We start from the raw sequence: 21,576 nt of genomic DNA, 5'->3' as shown, positions 1-21,576 counted from the left end.
AATAGGGGTCTTGATTCCCCTACGCCATAAGAAGACACAGAAATATAAGCGTGGAAATGTTTAATGTAATGCCACAGCAGTCCACAGCTACCCATTTTTTATTTCTTACTACACTGTGCAGGGTTGGGATAAAGAGAGTGGAGCCAAAAATTCAGTAAAGTTCTGATAACTTTATTGCAAAGACATAGCTTTAAAAAGTAACACAGCCCTCGTAGAAGCTGCTGCTACAGAGGATCTAAATATAGGAAGCTGAGTCTTCAGAATTTGCTCATCAACAAAGGAATGTCATCCGGTAACCTTCAAATGCAACTTCTGAGCTATTGCCCACGGCAATTTTTTTTCCTGTGTCCTAGACCTCCACTGTTAATTCAATAGTCTGAATAGAGTCTTTGTTTTAATACAACGTTCGTTCGGAGAGTTCGCTGCCTTTCTTAATAGCCTGAGGCATGCAAGGTTGATTTCCCATACAGCTACATTGGAAGTGCGCACTGAGGCACGCAGCCGGGCGCATCGGGTGTGTTTCCCGCCCCTGGGTCCGAAGCCTGCTCTCTCACTTGCTCCAGCGCTCGGGTGTCCTCTGCCGGAGGCTTGGGCAGGTCCAACATGGTGGACAAGTCCTTCCTGGGAACCCCAGTCACCAACATCCAGTGGTTCTTTGGCTTTTCAACTCTGTGCGAATCCAGATAGGTGTGAGCAGCGACCTCTGCTTCCTTTCCAAAATAGGTTCTGAGGCAGGAAAGAATTAACACAGGTTGGAAATGGAATTACAACCCTCAGTAAGCTGTTACGTTCATCTCAAGACACCTAGTTCAGCGGAGTGCTACATGAAGCCCTTGCAGGAAAGAAGTTTCTCTAAAATAGGACGTGTTTGCCAGCAACACTCACCAGATTTGGGCAAGGACGAGGTGTATAGGACCCCATGATAGCTAAAAATCCTCTGTGGGGAAAGACTCGCATAATAGAAGGGGTTCTGAGGAAAGTTTTCACACCATCAAAGTTCTAGGTGGTAATATTTTTTTCGTCATCAAAGGACTTGTGTGCCTGGCCATCCTCTTTAAATTGAACTTCTTTGCCTATATTCACAGCCTCCACCCTCCAGCATGGCATTTTGCTGTACCCTGCTATACAGTACCTTAGGAAAAGATGCCGGTGGGCCACCAGCCCGCGATTCGTGTGGCAGTGAGTGATAAGAATCTTTGTGTTTGCCTTTAAAGATAAAGAAAGTGTGTTATTTGAATTACGAATCAAGGTTTTCAGTTTCCTAAAGGCAAGACTTCGGAAATATTGTGTATATATATATATATATATATATATACACACTATATATATATAATATACTCAATATATTATATATAATATATTTATATAAAGTATCTATATATTGTATATATTAAAATCACTACCAAATAATGGAATAAATAATATAAATAAAGGAATAAATAAAATAACATGAAGATTACCAGTAGTTATTTATATATTATATACATATATAATACTGTATAGTATATATAGTATATATGCTATATATATATATGTAGTAGTTATATGCCAGTGCACATGCTCAGTTGCTTCAGTCATATCCGACTCTTTGTGACCCTAGGGACTGTAGCCCTCTGTCCATGGGATTCTTCAGGCAAGATTACTGGAGTGGGTTGCCCTCCTTTCCAAGGGGTCTTCCCCGCCCAGGGATCAAACCTGCGTTTCCTGTGTGTCTTGCATTTAAGGCGGATACTTTACCACTGAGCCATCAGGGAAGCCCAGTGGTTTTATAGATATATATATATATATCAACTGATAATCTTCATATTATTTTTGTACTTTTCTGACTTTTCATAAATGAACATATATTGTTTATAATATATAAACAAAAAAGACATATTATTTCAAAATCATATACATGTATTAGGTAGGTAGAATAGGAAAAAGGAGTCCAGATAGCAGTGGCTAAAAGACAGAGGGAAAAGCCCACAAAAATAGAACAAAGGAAGGACCGGAGTGAGGACCTCAGGTAAAACAAACAGCCCTCCTGGCTAGGTCAATTTACATAGGGCAGGCCCAGGGGGAGGAGAAAAAACCATAAAAAGAGGAGCCAAAAGAGACCAGGGGGTTCTCTTTTCTTCAAGTCTTTTGGGTCAACCCACCCTCACACCTCAAGGTTATACTTCCCTTTCCTTTCTAAATAAAACTGAGCTGTAACACAGAGCTGTAACACTGGTCTGTCTGTCGCTTCAAATTTTTGCTGCAGCGAGACAGACCCAAGGGAATCACACACTCCCCCGACATAGATGGTGCCGTGACTCGGATTTAACCTGTCTCAAACAATTTCAGCTTGGTCCCCATGAGGCAGAAGCCAAGCACAGCAGAAGCCCAACTCGGCAAAAGCTCCTGCGTTGGAAGCTGAATGTGAAGAAAACCCAGCGCAGGGGAAGTGACAAGAAGCCCAACGTGCTGGAAACCAGGTCAGCAAAAACAAACTCAGCAGAAAGCTCACGCGGCTCAGTCTCAGATTTCAGGAGACCTCTGGTTAGGGTAGGAAGTCCTCGCCCCTATGGCTGGAAGGACATTTGGCTAACAAAATCTTAATTCCTTTACAATCTCTCATTTCTTGTCTCCTCAACACCCCCCGCCACCCCCGCCATGAACAGGTGAGTGGCAGTGGATGCCCCAGGGGGTCCCAAAGGCTCTACTATCTGCTGTGCCTTAGCAGATGTTGCCCAAGTGGATGGGGATTCTTCTGTCCTTAATCTTCTTTGTGCCAAGGATCAGGCCAATGAAAACTGTGAGCACAGGTCAGGTATTTAGCAGATTTTCTGGCAGGTTATGAAGGGGATTCCTCGGCACATTTTTCCCATTGCTTTTTTCTCCCATCCTTCAGCTCCTCTCTCCATCTTTGCCACTGCTTACAAAGCATTGGGCAGGTCATCATCTTCCCATTTCTGAAAGTTGTGTTTGAAACCATTTACCTAAGATTGGGACTCAAACCCATGTGGCAGAGACTCTGTGCTATGCTTAGTCACTCAGTTATATCCGACTGGGACTTGAGTCTGACCAAAATCCACGGTGCCTGGTTTTATGACCTAATGAAGCTCAGGCTCTTGATGTCTCATTGCAAAAAATTTAGTGAGAGACACAGTGATAGGTAAGAGGTGGATTTGTTTGGATTTAGAGAGACGCACACTCCACAGCGTGTGGACCATTGCAGAGGGCAAGTGCAGAGGCCATGGAATGTGGTGTGGTTAGTTTTCTCAAGCTGGGTGATTTCATATGCTAATGAGTGGGACGATCATTCCAACAGTTGTGGAACCACCCACTCCTCGGTCTTTTGACAGTGCCTTGGAACTATCCTGGCACCTCTGGGTGTGTCATTTAGCTTACAGACTGAGGATCAAGGTTTAGTTGAATTTGACTTGTCATCTTTGATCCATTTTATTTTAATTGGTTTATGTTATTCCCTTGGATTATGTCATTTTTTCAGAAGTTGCACCCTACCCCCTTCCCTCCTGTTTCATGGTCTTTTCCTAAGCCCCGTCCAGGCCCACAATGTTGCCTCTACAATCTTCTGGAGGGGCAACCATAAAACAGCTGGCCTTAGGGAGAGAAATGCTGTATAATATCCAATCTCTCTAGATATTCAGGCCTTCATCTTCCATGTTTCCTACAACATGCCCAACAACATGCAACTCAGGTTCTAAACTTTTTGGCAAAGAGGGGATATAATGTCTCCCATGCTAAGGCACAGATAGTCAAGACAAAGGTCACTTACCTGGGAGTTCAGATTACACACAGGTCCAGGAGGCTGTCCTCTGATCGAATACAAGGAATCCTCCAGTTGCCCTCCCCCACGACTCAAAAACAACTGCAAGTTTTCCTGGGGCTAATTGGGTATTATAGAATCTGGATACCCAACTATGGTCTAATTGCCCAGCCCTTATATGAAATCTTGAAGGGACGGGATGATTCAATCCCACTGATGTGGGGAACTCCTTAAAAGAAGGCAGAGACTACACTAAAACAAGCCTTAACTCAAGCACCTGCCTTGAGGTTGCCAGACCCAGAAAAAGCATTCCAACTTTATGTCCACAAAAAAGAAGGAATAGCCTCGGGAGTGTTAACTCAGAGGTTGGGACCTGAGCCCTAGCCTATAGCTTACTCATGCAAGAGGCTCAACCCAACCACCTGAGGCTGGCCTCCTGCCTTTGAAAGTTTGCAGCTATTACAATCCTGATAGAAGATGCTTTAAAACTCTCTTATGGGGGCAAATTAACTATTTTTACCAGCCACCAAGTGAAACAACTCCTAAATAGGAGAGGCCATTTATGGATGCCTGATCAAAGAATCCTCGGATATCAGGTAATGCTGATGGAAAATCCAGGCCTGACTATGTCCCCTTGTGAGGTTCTTAACCCTGCCACCCTCCTGCCTGCCCCCGAGGGCTCCTCTCCCCTTTCAGTCTTGCCTAGAAACCTTGGACCACTGGACAAAACCCCAAGAGGGACTGTCAGAAGATCCACTGACCAATCCTGAGGAAATCTGGTACGCTGATGGAAGCAGCTTTGTTTTGGATGGAAAAAGAAGAGCTGGATATACAGTAGTCTCCAATTTTGAGACCATAGAGACTAAACCTTTGCCACCAGGTACTTCAGCCTAATCCGCTGAGCTCATAGCCCAGACTCGAGCTTTAGAGCTGGAAAAGGAAAAAGAGTAGCCATTTACACTGACTCCAGGTATGCCTTTCTGGTGCTACATGCACACGCTGCTACTTGGAAAGAAAGGAGCCACTGACAACCCAAGGGTCCCCATCAAATATGGTGATCAGATTCTTAGGCTCTTGGAGGCAGTTCATCTGCCCACAGAGGTTTCAGTCTCCCACTGTAAAGAACACCAAAAAGGGAGCACAGAAGTGGCAGGAGGGAACCAAGCAGCCGATCAGGCAGCTAAGAGAACAGCATTACAGAACCATGACCTAATAGGGGTTGCCACCTTAGTTCCTCAGACCAATTTGCCAAAAACTCCTTCATATACTGAAGGTGAGACTCTTAAAGCTAAGAGTGAGGGCTTTCAAGATCATATGGGGTGCTTGCAAAAGGAGGGACTCCTTTTTCTCCCTGGGAACCGCCAATGGAAGCTGGTTAACTCCTTACATGCCACCACTCATTTAGGGGAGAAGACCCTCCAAAGATTGCTAGAAAGGTCCTTCAGAGGAACAGGCCTCCAAACGACCATAAGGCAAGTGGTCTCCTCTTGTCCCACTCGCCAATTAAACAACTCCCAAGGAGCTCAAAGACCCCAGCTGGCCCAGCCCATCCAATGACATGGGATCTACCCAGGAGAGGGCTGACTGATGAACTTCACCCAGATGCCAGTTTCTCAAAGGTATAAATACCTATTAGTCATGATAGATACATTCATAGGATGGATTGAAGGCTTTCCCACCTGGACTGAGAAGGCTGATGAGTGGTAAAAAAAAATAAATAAATAAAAACTGCTCCATGAAATCATTCTGAGATTTGGTCTGCCCCGATCATTACAATGAGACATCATTTACTTCTAAGGTCACCCAAGGGGTCTTTAAAGCATTGGGCATTACTTATTATCTCCATTGTGCCTGGAGGCCTCAGTCTTCAGGAAAAGTAGGAAGAGCCAACCAATTCTTAAAATCAGTGATAAAAAAGATAACCCAGGAGACCTCCCTGGGATGGAAGGAAGCTTTACCAATAGCTCTCCTCTGCACCCGCATTGCCCCTAAGGAACAGGCTGGTCTTACTCCTTCTGAAATGCTATACGGGAGGCCTTTGCTTATGTCAATGACCTCTTCCTCAATCCAGAGGCTCAGTCCCTCCAGTTTTATACCATGGCCATTGGGCAACTCCAACAGGATATACGCTTGTGGGGTGTGAACCAGGACCCAAAAGATTCTAAGGAGTCACCACTATATGCTCCAGGGACTCAAGTCCTAATTAAAGTCTGGAAAGATGGGTCCCCAAAGGCTCAACTCCAGCCCACATGGAAGGGCCCCCACCCTGTAATACTTTCTACCCCCACAGCAATCAAGGTACCATGATCCTGGATTCACTACTCATGAATCAAGCCATGGAAGAAAACAGAAAAGGACACTCCCTACACCTGTGAGTCCCTGGGAGATCTCAGATACCTATTCAGAAATGCAAACGGGTGCCATTCTAATGAACACCCCCAAAACTAAGTTTCTGGGGATAAGCTTTCTCAGGATAGAGCTAAAGAGCCAATACAGCTTGGTAGGAGTTGTATTCCAAAGCAGATAGGAGATAGATCTCCTGATCCTTGAACAAGGAGGGACTTGAGCCATCTTGAATGAGACGTGTTGTTTCTGGGTAAATACCTCCAGCTAAGTTAAAAGAAAGTCTCACAGTCCTCAAGAAAAACATTCAGATCCTACAGGATCTCAAAGAACGAGCTAGAGAGTTAGGGTGACTACAATCTCTCTTTGGGGGATCCTTCTGGCGATGGGGAATTTGGAGTTGGCTAATGCCCTTACTAATCCATGTCATCACCATATTGATGCTGCTTATGATTGCTCCATGTATTATCAATTGTCTAACCCGTTTTGTCCCTGCCCAGGTCAACAAACTATAACATGCAGTGCCAGTTCAACAAACTATAACATGCAGTGCCAGTTGAACAAGGATATATAAAACTACAGCTGACCATAGGAAATATCACTCACCCTTAGATGGACACTACTATAAGGACTCTGAAGCTTGAGACTAGAAAGAGGGGGAGGCCCAATGCCCCTCGCGATCCCAATTCAGCAGGAAGTAGCCAAAGAGACCTCGATGCCCCTATTCCCAAAGAACTGGGCCTCCCATCTCTTGAGGGGGCAATGTTAGGTAGTTAGAATAGGAGAAAAGAGTCCAGAATGGCAGTGGCTGAAAGACAAACAAGGGAAAAGCCCCCAAAAATAGAACAAAGGAAGGTCCAGGACTTGAGTGAGGACCTCAGGTAAAACAAACAGCCGTCCTGGCTAGCTCAGTTTACATACGGCAGGCCCAGGGGGAGGAGAAAGAAACATGTAAAAAGAGGAGCCAAACTTGACTGGGGACTTCTCTTCTCTGTGAGTCTTTTGGGTCAATCCACCCTCATGCCACAAGGATGTATTTTCCTTTGCTTTCTAAATAAAACTGAGCTGTAACACTGGTCCATCCATCGCTTCAAATTTTTGCTACAGCAAGACAGAACTGAGTAAATTACACACTCCCCCGAGATATAGATATAGATAGAGATAGAGAGAGCGAGCAAGAGAGAGAGATGGATAACCTAGAAGTCAAACCTTTACAGATTAGTAAACACATTATTATAAATACATATATGATGGAACATTATATAATCATTTAAAGTCAATTTGGAGAAGATCCTTGACAATTGGAAATAGGGTCAGTGGTGTTTTTAAGTGGAAAAAATAAGAATATTCCTGATGTCCTAATTTTTTTTAAATATTAAAATAAAATTTTCAGAAAACATAGACATGAAAAAAGAAAAGATAGCAGTGGCTTTCTCTGGAAGGTGGAACTACTGGTAATTTTCTTATTATTTTTTGTCCTTTTCTGACTTCCCATAAGTGAACATACATTGTTTATGATTAGAAAATAAAAGACATATTATTTCAAAATCCTGACTCATGTAAGCTAAAGGCAGTGTGAGATGTGAGAAAGCAGCTCTGACACCCAGGAGCTGGGCTGGCACTGCCAGCTATGCCTTAGTGTTCCCTTGTGGAATATAATCAATTTCATACAATGTCCACATCAGACTAGGCCATGCTGTGACCATGATTGGTCAAGACAGAAAGAAGACCACTGTGTAACTGTGTCTGAACACAGCAAAACCATGAGTATTGTCCAAACCACAAAATACCAAATGTTCTCCTCTCCCAGAGAACAGGAGTGACGCAGCTTCCTTACTGAGGACAGCTTTGGCTGTGTGCTGGCCTGCCCTCTATAGATAAGATGCATTGAGACACACCTGCTTCCTGATGGCACCCAACCCCACTTCCTGAGACCCTCCCTGAACTCTCCCACCACAGCCCCAGTTCTGTAGCTTGTCCTTCCTGACAGTCTTTTACTGAGATGCCCCACCGTTTCCCGTGGTGCATGTTCTCCATCACTGAGACAAGAAATAAAGCTGACTCATTCAACCCCAGGTGCTCCTGACTGAAGGGCATTGACATGCAGATGGAAGTTGGACAGGTATGAAGTGTTCCATTTTGCAGAGGTGTCTGAGTGAGGCTCAAAGACCTGCCTCGGGCTGTGGCTTGAGTTAGCGATGGAGAAACAAACTTTTGGTGCCTGACAACCTATCTAACTTAACAACAGCAATGGGACCACCACCACCATTAAATTAACAACAATTAGCACTTGGGAGTGCCCTCTGAGCCAGGCACTTTTAAAATTTTTATCAGAGTATAAACTCCAGGAGGTAGTGAAGGACAAGAAAGCCTGGCATGCTGCAATCCGTGGGCCGGCAGAGTCAGACGTGGCTTAGAGACTGAGCAACAGCATGGCTGCTTTGCATACAATATTGCACTAGTTTCAGGTACAAGCAAAGCGAGTCAGTTTTATAATACATATACCTCCACTCTTCTTTTCTTGCACTTTTAAAAAAAGATTTGTCCATGCTATGCAACATGTGGGATCTTAGTTTGTCAACCAGGGAAGTCTCTTTCAGTTTTCTCATAAGCATGGTAAATGTACCAACTGTTGAATCCTCATAAAACCTCATAAGTTAGACATCATCATATGTCCTCATTTTATAGATATTGAAGCTGAGATACTCACAGTTTAAACTGTGGAGATGAGAGGTAATTTCAAGGAGAACAAAGCCTGGCAAAGGCCAGCAGAAATCTGTCAAGCATGCATCATTGTGGGCCATGTGTATATTCTCCATGCTGGGAGAGACACCCTTGCAGGGACTTCCCTGGTGGCCCACTGGCTAATACTCTGCACTCTCAGTCCAGGGGGTTCCAGTTCGATCCCTGGTCAGGGAACTAGATCCCATATTTCACAGCTAAGACCTGGTGCAGGGAAATAAATATTAAAACAAAAAAAAAGACCCTTGCAAACCTGGGTCCAGCTGTGGAGCTTGAGAGAGAACCCCACTGCATTGGGTAGATCCAGAGTGGCTGGTAACTGGAAATCCCTGGATGGCCAGCTCTTTAAGTCCTTCTTGGCTATAAGTCTGCACTCTCCCAATAACCTCTAATGACCCCACGGTCTTCATCTGCCTGATGCCACATGAGCAAAAAGCACAGCCTCTGGTACTTGAAACAGCTCTGCACCTCTGCACCTGCCTCCCCATCCAGAACTCTGCTGGCATCCGCAGGGCCCAGACTCCTGAGAAAACGGCCAGCCTTGTGCTCACCTGGCAGCTGCCCTGCCCTGCCCTTCACTCCTCCAGATTACCCAGGCTCTTTAGAAGTGAGGACTTAGGGAGCTCCCTGGTTGCCTAGTTGTTAGGATTCCAGGCTTTCACTGCCGTGACCTAAGTTCAGTCCCTGTTCAGGGAACTATGATCCTACAAGCCATGTAGCCAAAAAAAAAAAAAAAGAAGATCTTATAGCTACAACACCAGCTGCATAATCCATTAAGAATAAAATGGATAAATCTATCTGACTTAGTAGAAATGAGGACTTAACAGAAGCCTGAAAGAAAGCAGCAGCAGCATCTTTACAGTATCAGGGGAGTGGTTGTCAGCCTCATCTCAGGGGCAGGGCCTGGGCCTCCGCATTTATATGAAGCTGTGTGGGTGACTCTATGTGCGGTCAGCATGGAGAAGCACTGAGGCAGGATGCTGCCACCGGGGAAAACAGTACTTGCCAAACTTGAGTTAGGAATGAAAACAAGGGACTGCCCTGGTGGTCCAGTGGCTAAGACTCTGTGCTTCCCATTTGAGTCAGCTCTAATGAGGTGGATGAACCTAGAGGCTGTTATACAGACTGAAGTAAGTCAGAAAGAGAAAGACAAATATCAGATATTAACACACATATATGGAATCTAGAAAGATGACACTGGTGATCCTACTTGTAGGGCAGCAAAGGACACACAGACAAAGAGAACAGACTTGTGGACACAGTGGGGGAAGGAGAGGGTGGCATGATGTGAGAGAGTAGTATTGAAACATATACATTACCATATGTAAAACAGAGAGCTAATGGAAAGTTGCTGTATGACACCGAGAGCTCAAACCCAGTGCTCTGTGACAACCTAGAGGGGTGGGATGGGGTGGGAGGTTTAAGAGGGAGGGGACATATGTATACCTGTGGCTGATTCATGCTGATACATGGCAGAAATCATCACAATATTGTAAAGTAATTATCTTCTAATTTAAATTAAAAAAGAAATAGACTGTGCTTCCACTGAAGCGGGTGCAGGTTCACTCTCTGGTCAGGGAACTGTTTATAAGATCCCACATGCCATGCAGTGCAGCATAAAAAATTTTTTAATAAAAATAAATAAATAATATATATTTTTAAAAGAAATGAAAAAGAGACAGAGTGAAAGTCCACAAGGCACAGGAGCCATCCATCAGAGCCCTGACAAGCCTCCGTCTTACACGCAGGAAGGCTCTGCAGCGGCTTCGCAGCCACTTCACAGCATCGGCACATACAGCTGCGCTCACCGGGACAGGGGAGCCCTCGTACTCCAGACGAAGCTGGGGATGAGGGAAAGCGGCCTGCCAGCAGTTCAGGTAGGAATCCTCGTGCGTCAGGGACACTTCCTGGAGCCAGGACCTCTTGGATGACTTCAGAAGGGTCCTGTGGTCACTTGATAAATATAACTGAAAAGGACAACAAGCAGATGTTTTCTGTCACATCTATGCAAGCAGCAGTTCACTAGGTGGATGGCCAGTGTGTTCAAAAAATGAAAGTGTTCGTCGCTCAGTCGTGGCCGACTCTGCTACTCCATGGGCTGTAGTCTGCCAGGCTCCTCCGCCCATGGGATTCTCCAGGCAAAAGTGCTGGAGTGGGTTGCCATTCCCTTCTCCAGGGATCTTCCCAACCCAGGGATTGAACCTGGGTCTCTCCTACTGGCAGGCAGATTCTTTACCGTCTGAGCCACCAGGGAAGCCCAGTGTGTTCAAAAGCAGTTTTCAAAAGCCCTGCTCTTACTGATCGTATGAGGACAGTCAACTTTATCTCAAAAAGGCCGTCTCAGAGGCTGAGACTACTCACCCTCGCATCACCTCCAACTGCTTTCCCTTTTTTGAATACCAAACCCAGCCTCCTTCTCCTTCTTCTGCACTCCTCCTCTTGTTCAGGGCATTGGGTTTGGATCAGTATTTCATTCATTATGAATAATGTTACATGAAATGTACTGTGTGAAGTGAATGCTCTTAAAACCAGCACCAGCACAGCTGATATTCATATGTAAGCCTTCAAGGGGGCCTCAGCCCCTCTGGAATTGATGTCCACACTTGAGACTTCTGTCAGCTCTCTGGCTGACTTTTTAACATTGCAGCACCCCATTTTGCTAAAAAGTCCCTAATGTTAGTTCCTGGTCAGCTGTTTTCCAATACACCTTCCACCCTGCCCCTGGCAGTTGTTTCTGCATATTTTGATTACTGTTCATTAAACATCTTTTCTATGCAAAGCTGTGGCATGGAGCGCTCTGGGGAAGGTGGAAATGAGTTACTGCCCTCTAGAAGTTTCCTGACTAACAGGAGAGAGGATTGAAATGGGAGCATCTGTAAGGTATGGTGTCCAGCAGGGATGCCAAGAGCTACAGGAGGGGACAGGTGGGAACACTTGTTCTCCCAGGGGCTCAGGAAAGACCCCAAATAGGAGGTGATGTTTTGCCAGGGAGCCAGAGGGGATGAGCATGGGCCAGGACAGAGGGGATATATTGTTGTTGTTCAGTCGCTCAGTTGTGTCTGACTCTTTTATGACCCCATAGGCTGCAGCAAGCCAGGCTTCTCTGTCCATGGGATTTCCCAGACAAGGAAACTGGAGCGGGTGGCCATTTCCTTCTCCAGGGGATCTTCCCAACCCAGGGATGGAACCCTCGTCCCCTACATTGGCAGGCGGGTTTTTTACCACTGAGCCACCACTGAAGCCCCAGGGACATATTACAGAGGGTTTTAAATGCCAGTCAACAGCAACACTTAATGCAGAGGGCAGTTGGGAGGTGGGAAGAGGGAGCACTACCGACTTTTCATTGGAGATGGGAGGTGAGAAGAGCTGACCTTTGAAATGATCAACCCGACAGCATCCCGCCAGTATGGGATAAAGTCAGGACAGACTGAAGGGATCAAGCTATGGGGAAGTGGCATCAGGAATGCAAAGATGGATCAGACTGCATTATGAAGGAAGAGCCATAGGACCTAACAACTGGAGCTGAATGTGGGTGGGAAAGAAAGATAGGTCCAAGATGTACTGTGGCTTCAGCCTGGCTGATGGGGAGAATGGCCATGCCATTCTGAGCTAATGGAAAATAATATACATCTCAAGCCACGAATGTTGCTTTTTTCATATAAAGAAAAATATTAATACAATCAGGAACAAATCTAGATGGCCACCATCACCAGATTTTTCATAAATACCTTGAAAGGGCTTGCTAATTAAAAGGTGAGAAATAGAAATAAGAGGTGTGAGAACTTGGGATGAGATAAAATTGTCATAATTTGACCATGAGATGACTGTATACCTAGAAGTCACAAGAGAAGCAACTAGAATTCATGAGTAAGTGATTTCATCAAAGATGAGAAGAAAAAAAAATCAATGATTTTCTTCTATTTTTTACTGCAACTGTCAAAAGGACCTGCCTTAATAGCTCCCAAAATAGAAGATATCAAATAATAACCTTGACGAGATCAGTGCCAGATCTATGGGCAGGAGAGCACAAAACTTTACTGAGATGTAGAAAGGAATAATTGTATAGGGACTTCCCTGGTGGTCCAGTGGTTAGGAGTCTCTGCCCACACTACAGGGGGTGCAGGTTCAGTTCCAGTTTGGGGAAGATCCCACATGCCTCACAATGTGGCCAACAAAGAAACAAAGAAAGAAAAGAATAATCGAAGAAACAGACATCTCAGAAGACAAATACTGTAAAGCTACTAAACAGGTGAATGTACTTAATTTTACAATGTCAGTCAAAACACCAAGTGATTTTCCCCCTACAGGGGCAGAGGGACTTGAAAATATTATTACTACATTTAACTGAAAGATTAATTCCTAACATAATTCAAAGAAGGAATTAGCCCTACGAGTCCTCTAAGTTGTATTATAAAGCTACAGATGGGGAATAAAAAAAAAAGACAACTTCAGTTCAACAGTCCCAAATAAGAAGCTCAGAAACAGCCATATGTAATCATGTACGCAGCACATTTCAGTGAAGAAAGGGATAATTACTCAAGAAATAACACAGATACAACCAACAAGTCATTTGGGGGAAATTTAGATGTTCACATTAAGCCCTTGATCAAAATAAATCCCAAGTGGATGAAAGAATAAACTTAAGCAATACTTTAAGTTCAGACATCTAAAAACTAATACAAGTTACTCTTTTTATCACATCTTTGGAACAGACTTCAAAGGCTCTGAGCCATGGAAGGAATTACAAAGAAAAGCACTGATAGGTTTGACTCAAACATAGATTAGAACAGATACAATTTAAGAGCCAAGCAACAAAAGAGAGGAAATACTAGCAACACACATGACACATTTTTATCATCTGTGAAAGAGCAGATATTAAAGCCTAAAGCAATGAACAGGCAAAGAATAGACGATTTACAGGAAAGAGAAAGAGAGATGAGATGGAAGGGGGAGGTAGCAAAAGAAGGAGCAGGAAAAGAGAGAGAAAGGGAAAAGAAAAGAATAAAATAATATCTAAATGTTGTAGTGCTTGTGATCTTCCCTATATTTTAAGATCTTCCCTTTATAAAGTAAGCCAAAATGTTAGTAGGGTTCCTCTCTCGATGAAACAGTGATGATTTACTGTTCTCTCTCTGATTTCAGATTTAAAATCAGGCTGCACATGGGGAAGTTTATGAAAAAGGAAGCTTGAGAAAAGAATTTTATGTGTGGTCAGGATTGATTAAGATTAGATTGAATTTAATTACATCAATGAATTTTATTATTAAAAGTAAAGTAATACAAAAAAAATTCAGCTGCACATTATGGGTAGACTTACATATTGTCATACTGAGTAAATTCAGACAGAGAAGGAGAAATATCATCTGATATCACTCATAGGCAGAATCTAAAAAGAAACGGTACAAATGAACTTCTTTACAAAACAGACTCACAGACTTAGACAATGAACTTCTGGTTGCTGGGGGAGGTGAGGTGGGGGAAAGGATGGGGGAAGGGATAGCTAAGAGAGTTGGGATGGACATGTACACACTGCTCTATTTAAAATGGATAACCAATAAGGACCTACTGCATAGTACAGGGAGCTCCACTCAGTGTTATGTGGCAACCTGGATGGGAGGGGAGTTTAGGGGAGAGAGGATACATATTTATGTATGTCTGAGTCCCTCTGACCATCACCTGATGCTATCACAGCACTGTTAATCAGCTATACTCCAATATGACACAAAAAGTTAAAATAAAATCAGGCTGCAGCTTACCATCTACGGTGGTTCAGAGTGTAACTGCCAGCATTAATTTCTTAGTGGTACAAAAATAATAATGATGATGATGATGCCACATCAAACAATAAAGGAATCTTTGATTCAATGAAAAATGTTACATTAACACCAGCTCTGCCATTCGGTAGACATGTGACTTGGAACAAAATCAATTAACTTGCTGTGCCTCAGTTTTCCCATCAGTAAAATTGTGGTAAAATAGTCCTTATTTTTAAAGACTTGTTGGGAGGAATAAATGACTTAATGTATGTGAAGCACTATACATGTAGTAAGGTATAATTGGAAAAGACTTGGATGCTGGGAAATATTGAAGGCAGGAGGAGAAAGGAGCGACGGAGGATGAGATGGTTGGATGGCATCACAACCTCAATGGAAATGAATTTGAGCAAACTCTGGGAGATAGTGAAAGACAGGGAAGGAAGGCTTGGCATGCTGCAGTTCATGAGGTCACAAAGAGTCGGACACGACTTAGTGACTAAACAACAACAACAACATGGTATAACCTCCATTTTTATAGACAAGATGCAAAAAGGTTAAATAACTTAACCCAAAGTCCCATCCCATAGGTATGCATGTCAGCTGGAATTCATATTTGTCTGAATCCCCAAGGTGGAGGTAAAGATCAAAGACTCATGCTCCCTGATTTATGCAAATATGTTAGCACGGGTGACATTAAACAGCTGTCAGGGCCTCTCACCCTCTGAGATGGCCTACATTCTGCCTATGGAGTGTGTATCTCCCTGAATAAACTTTTTTTCACTTAAAAAAGAAGCTGTCAGATTATTATTATATAACCTGATCATTTAACTTACAAGTGGAGGTGGTATGAATTTTTGCTTTTTACCAGATGTATTGCAAAAAGGGTTTTTTCCCCCTTACTCTTTAGCTTTTAAGGATGTATTTTTGTAATCCATGAGGTTGGAAGCAAAGAATTGGCCCAAAACTGCCTTGGAAAAGCTGCAGTCTGATACTACAATGAGACCAGAGATGGAGCCCATACCTGTAGAGTTCTCTGTCCACTTCAGTAAGTAGCCAGTAGCCCACCTGGAAACAAAAGTGACTGGTCCCAGTAGACATGCAACATGATGACTCACCATTCTGTCGTCAAATCCTCCTGTTATCCCAAGGCGGAAGTTCTGCCCGTATCTGAGGACTTGACCGATGACCTCTCCAGCCGCACTGTCGGTGGAGAATGAATACAATGTCAATTCTCTGTATTAGGATCGTTCTACAGCTTTATGTTTGTGTGTATGCAGTTTTGTTTATAATTTTCTTGGTGGTTTAGTCCCTAAGTCATGTCCAACTCTTACAACCCCACGGACTCTCTATATACCATGTTGTTGTTGTTCAGTCGCTAAGTCGTGCAATCCCACAGACACCAGAGACCAGGCTCTGCTATCTGTGGAATTTTCCAGGCATACAGAATACTGAGTGGGTTGCCATTTCCTTTTCCAGGGGATCTCTCCAACCCAGAGACCGAACCAGGTGGTGCTAGTGGTAAAGAATCTGCCTGCCAGTGCAGGAGATGCAAGAGATTTGGGTTCAATCCCTAGATCACGGAAGAGTCCCTGGAATAGGAAAATGGCAACCTGCTCCAGTATTCTTGCCTGAGAAATTCCATGGACCAAGAACCCTGGCAGGCTACAGCCTATGGGGTCCCAAAGAGTTGAACCAAACTGAGATGATGCCTACTCGTGTACAGTAACTGAAATAAGTCACTAACTAAAAGATCTTTTCTTTTGACCTTCAAATCTTGCTGGCACCTTATTCACCACCTTCCAACACAGTCGGGACACAGAACACTCCCACTCTGTGAGCTTAGGTTGGACCGAGCACATCATATTGTCCTACACTAATGAACTGGCCCAAGTTCACTGTCATCTTTTTTTAACTGAAGTACAATTGATATATAATGCTACATTTAGTTTTAAGTATATACAACATAATTCAACATTTATATACATCATGAGATGATCACCACGATAAATCTAGTTACCACTTGATGACATTTAAAATTATTATGATATACTGACTATATTCCCTAGGCTATACATGACATTTCCAAACACTGACATCTTTAGAGAGAACCAAGGTAACAAATTTGCAGACATTTGGTATACTCTTCCCTCTTAATCTTCCAAGAAACAGAAATTGTGATCAATTTTTAGTTGTTTTAACATAAATAGTCTGCATTTAAAAAAATCTAAAGACTTAAAGGACTGACTATATGCCTATCATATAAACTTGCTATCATTAGTAACAAACTAAAAGCAATAACTTTTAATTGTTATTATATATCTATTCTCCAAGGACTTAAATGCTCATCTACAAAAACTCAAGCACATTTTAAGTGGATAATTAATTTTAAAAGAGCAAATCTCTGTGTACTATCTTACATTTAACTATATATTTCTGATGCAGAAATAGCATAGCAACATTAAAAATAATGAAAGCACTTGGATGAGCTCAAAGCATTGGGAAATGATATTAGGAAAACCCCACTTGGCTTCTCAGGCAGAATTTGAATTTTATTCCCTGGATCAATACTTTCAAATGAAGCGTCTAGAATTGAACTCAAGTTACCCATTATCCTGATGTTTATGGAAAAGGGATTGTAAAGATCCCTTGATGATCATTCTCAAGATAAGAAAACAGGATGAGAATCACAGAGAATGAATGTTCGTATAACCTCTGACTCCAATCAGCAGAGCTCTTATTCCAGGGGATCCTTAAGCTGCAAGTGAAAAGAGATTTGTGATGCAAAGGAGCCTATTATACAATTCAAGTTTCTTTACCACAAAATAGTAAAAGTGTTTCTGCCAACTGGGATCTTGGTTTGAGCTGCACTCAGGCCACAGGGCACCTCTAATTCATTGCTCAGATGGGCTTTAATCTCATCTGGAGTCATACACAGGCTGAGGTCCCCGCGCAGAAACAGATCAGCCTCTGTCTCAGGATGGTTGGGACTCACAAGCATCACTTTGTCGCCATAGTGAATGTATCCGTCTTCAGATACGGAAAGCTGCATCTGCAATTGAAATAGGAGTTTTTCAGATAAACTGTGCAATTCCTTCTGCCACCGCAGATGTACCCCCATTTTATTTTATCTTAATTTTTGGCTGCACCCCGTGGCATGTGGGATACAGTTCCCTGACCATGGATGGAACCCATGCCCCCTGCATTGGAAGGCAGAGTCTTAACCACTGGACCACTGGGGATGTCCCTACCCTATTTAAATAAGGAATGGACTTGAATTTCCTCGGATCCTTATTCTTTCTTTTCGCGCCACCAATCTGCTCCCAATTTGCCAAGCTGAAATCCCTGATAATCCCAAATGAAGTAAAACAAAGCTCATGAGAAATCACATGGATTGATTCCATTACTATTCCAGGAAAATTACTATTCCATTACATTCCTTGAAAATTTCTTGAGCACCAACAAAAGGGCATTTTACTTATGAATGCATCAACCTATTCATTTCTTAATTCGGAGAGGCTTCCCTGGTAGCACAGTTGGTAAAGAATCTGCCTGCAATGCAGGAGACTCAGGTTCGATCCCTGGGTTGAAAAGACCCCCTGGAGAAGGAAATGGCCACCCATTCCAGTATTCTTCCCTGGAAAATCCTATGGACAGAGGAGCCTGGCAAGCCACAGTCCATGGGGTCACAAGAGTCCGACACAATTAATTTGGAAAATATAGATAAACATAATTAATAGTAAACTTCTCATGTTTCTAAGATCTTGTTTTTGTTGTTTAGTCACTCAGTCACATCTGACTCTTTTGCCACTGCATGGACTGTAGCCCTCCAGGCTCCTCTGTTCATGGGATTTCTCAAGCAAGAATGCTGAAGCGGGTGCCATTTCCTTCTCCAGGAGATTTTCCTGACCGAGGGATCAAACCCAGGTCTCCTGCATTGGCAGGTGAATTCTTTACTGCTGAGCTACAAAGGAAGCTCTTCTAAAATCTTAGGGAATTTTAAACATTGTGATTATGTAAAGAGAAAAATGGGAATTTTCCAAATGATCACTCACTTATGGAAAACGTGCTTTTAAACATATTCTCACACTTAATTTGATAAAGTTTTGAAAACATTGTTTGAATTTACAATTACCGGTCTCAAAAGATTCTCTTTTAGTCTTCTGTTTCTCTGTATGAGAAGTTGTCCTTTATCCCTCTTTGCTAAGAAGTCTTTCATGATCTCCTGGTTAAAGAAAAAAATGAATGAAATCCAAACAGTCCACAAGAGTCCTGAATAATACACACACTGAGAGCTTTTAGGTCAAAAGAACATCAAGTTGAAAAAGCAAAATTTTAGAAGGAAAAAAGAAATGTGAGGATAAAGGAAGTGGTAGCCTTTTCACCATTACATTTTAGCATTACTTTTTAAATTTCATTTGGAATGTTTAGAAAAACAAGAAGGACAGGAAAACGAACAATCACCTGTAATTACTTCAACCAGTGAGAAACATGAGTAATATTTGAAGGTCATCTGCTCCCCCTCCTGAGGTCTCTGCTGGTTCTATGATGATGAACACTAGAGGTCCTTCCTGATGGCCCAGGGTCTAGTTAGGACCACATAGGAGAAACTCAGGGCAATGAGTATAAGATTAGTAAAAGGCATGCTACTGGGACCCTTGCTGCTGCTGCTGCTGCTGCTAAGTCACTTCAGTTGTGTCCGACTCTGTGTGACCCCATAGACGGCAGCACACCAGGCTCTGCCGTCCCTGGGATTCTCCAGGCAAGAACACTGGAGTGGGTTGCCATTTCCTTCTCCAATGCATGAAAGTGAAAAGTGAAAAGTGAAAGTGAAGTCGCTCAGTCATGTCCGACCCTCAGCAACCCCATGGACTGCAGCCTTCCAGGCTCCTCCGCCCATGGGATTTTCTAGGCAAGAGTACTGGAGTGGAGTGCCATTGTCTTCTCCACTGGGATCCTTAGGAGGTGATATGTGACGAGGATCGGGGCAGTAATTTTGCTTAGGGCCTGCCTTCTCACCTGGACTGAAGCTTCGAGTCTGTAGGTCTCTAAGGAACAGAGGGAATTTAGTGGGGCTCTGGACTAAGGAAGAGACACAGACAGGGATGTTGAGAGTTTGGGAGGCCTAGAGATGCAGTGAACCTAGAGTCTGTCATACAGAGTGAAGTAAGTCAGAAAGAGAAAGAAAAATATCATATATTAACATATATATATGGAATCTAGAAAAATGGTACTGATAGACCTATTCGCAGGACAGGAATAGAGATGCAGACATAGAAAGTGGACTTGTGAACACAGTGGGGGTGTGGAAGGGAACAGTGGGACGAATCGAGAAAGTAGCATTGGCGTATATACACTATCACGTGTAAAATAGATCGCTAGTGGGAAGCTGCTGTGCAGCAAAGGGAGCTCAGCTGGTGCTCTGTGATGACCTGGGGGGAGGGGCAGAATGGGGAGACGGGAGGGAAATCCAACAAGGAGGGGAGATATATACATATACACACATACATATAGCTGATTCACTTTGCTGTACAGCAGAAACTGTACCTGGACCTCATAGACTGTAGCAGGAGGCTGCAGAGTCTGACACAACAGTGACTGAGCACCACCAACACCACAATTGCCTTACAATGTTGTGTTCGTTTCTGCTGTACAACAATGTGAATCAACTATGAGGACATATATGTCCCCTGCCTCTTGGACCTCCCTCCCTCCCCACACCCATCCCACCCCTCTAGGTCACCACAGAGCACCCAGCTGAGCTCCCTGTGCTGTGCAGAAGCTTCCCACTAGCTCTATGTTTTACACATGGAAGTTAGACTCCAATAAAAGCAAATAAAAGTTAAAAACTAAAAAGAGAAAGAGTAGAAGGGCATGAACTTGTGGGACAGCCTGTGACAGTCTCAGGGAGTTCATAGGGAGATGGGGTTTTAGGGACATTGGATATGAGCTGGGTGAGAAAGGCGGCTTGGGATGCTCAAAGAAGGGGCCGAAACTTGGGCCAAGGGTGGGAGTCCCCGGGCCATGGGTGGGCTGTGCCGGGCCACACCCTTCGTACCTCCTCCAGGTAGACGTCCTCATTCCAGTTGCCAATTCGGACTCGTGGACCGTACAGGTTCTGCGCCATCGTTCCCAGCTCTCCCACCAACAACCCTGGGGCAGGGCGCCTGTGTTAGATTCCTCGTCGCCATGACGACCCAGCGCCCAGCGATTGGCCAAGGGTAGGGACCCTGCTAGCCAATAAATGACCACACGCGAGTCGCGCTGGGCTGAGCGCTGCAGCACCCCAGGGGCTGTCACCCACCTCCACCTCCAACCTCATTCCGCCTCACTTCCATCTTTAGGTTTTTCTTGAGTTTAATGGCTAAGCAGAAGAGAGATAAAACTCGAGCTTACAGACCCCGTTTTGTCCTAAATGCTCGCAAACTTCTTCTTTTTTTTTCTTTTAGAATCTAAAAGAAACTGCTTTTAAGGAGGGTATCGCTTGCTTCAGGATGGGGGGCAGCACAGACGAGCTTTGAAATGGGAGCCGAGCTTGCTTGCAGTCTGTTTTTATAATCAGCAAGCAGCCATTTCATCATAATCATAAAACAATACAGAATTGATGTAGAAATTTGGAAACCAAAATAACATAGAAAAAAGGAGGAAGGGAAAATTACTCACAATTTTCACCTCCTCCAGAGTAAGAAATATATCATGTTAGCCTATTTGTGGATTTGTTTCTGAGGTGGTTCTTATTTTCACAGGCTTTACAGCATTCCTCCTCCTTCCCCCAAATACCAAGTGCAAGAAGAAGCCGATGATTTGCAATAACTCTTGATAAAACCGAAATATACTAGAGCCAGTATTTTTACACAAAATATAATTTTTGTAAGTAGGAGGGGGAAACAATTGCTGCCGGACTCCCTGGGACCTGATGCTGATCGAATGCATTCAGTAATTCACCTTTATTTACTGTCTACTAAGACAGGACAAAAGACACAG

The 21,576-nt window shown here is 43.6% G+C and overlaps 1 protein-coding gene across 1 annotated transcript; it reads right to left on the bottom strand.

Moving 5' to 3' along the window:
- Nucleotides 1-470: 470 nt before the first annotated feature.
- CFAP161 (cilia and flagella associated protein 161) lies at nucleotides 471-20,719 on the bottom strand. Its single transcript, XM_052660090.1, has 7 exons — nucleotides 20,651-20,719; nucleotides 18,728-18,817; nucleotides 17,412-17,644; nucleotides 15,711-15,795; nucleotides 10,648-10,806; nucleotides 1,133-1,206; nucleotides 471-726 (listed from the first exon to the last, which is right to left on the bottom strand). The coding sequence occupies exons 1-7, from the start codon at nucleotides 20,717-20,719 to the stop codon at nucleotides 471-473; spliced, it is 966 nt and encodes a 321-aa protein (XP_052516050.1).
- Between the last annotated feature and the right edge of the window lie 857 nt (nucleotides 20,720-21,576).

This window comes from Budorcas taxicolor, chromosome 21, assembly GCF_023091745.1.
Source record: "Budorcas taxicolor isolate Tak-1 chromosome 21, Takin1.1, whole genome shotgun sequence".
NCBI lineage: Eukaryota > Metazoa > Chordata > Mammalia > Artiodactyla > Bovidae > Budorcas > Budorcas taxicolor.
This window is presented reverse-complemented; position numbering and strand designations above follow the sequence as displayed.

Bases quoted from the DNA above. Each gene is read 5' to 3' on its own strand.
- CFAP161 (XM_052660090.1), bottom strand. From the start codon at position 20,719: ATGGCGCAGAACCTGTACGGTCCACGAGTCCGAATTGGCAACTGGAAT. The intron at 18,818-20,650 runs GTACGAAGGGTG...TTCTTTAACCAG, and splicing joins AGGACGTCTACCTGGAGGAG to GAGATCATGAAAGACTTCTT. The intron at 10,807-15,710 runs GTGAGTCATCAT...TGTCCTTTTCAG, and splicing joins GAGGATTTGACGACAGAATG to TTATATTTATCAAGTGACCA.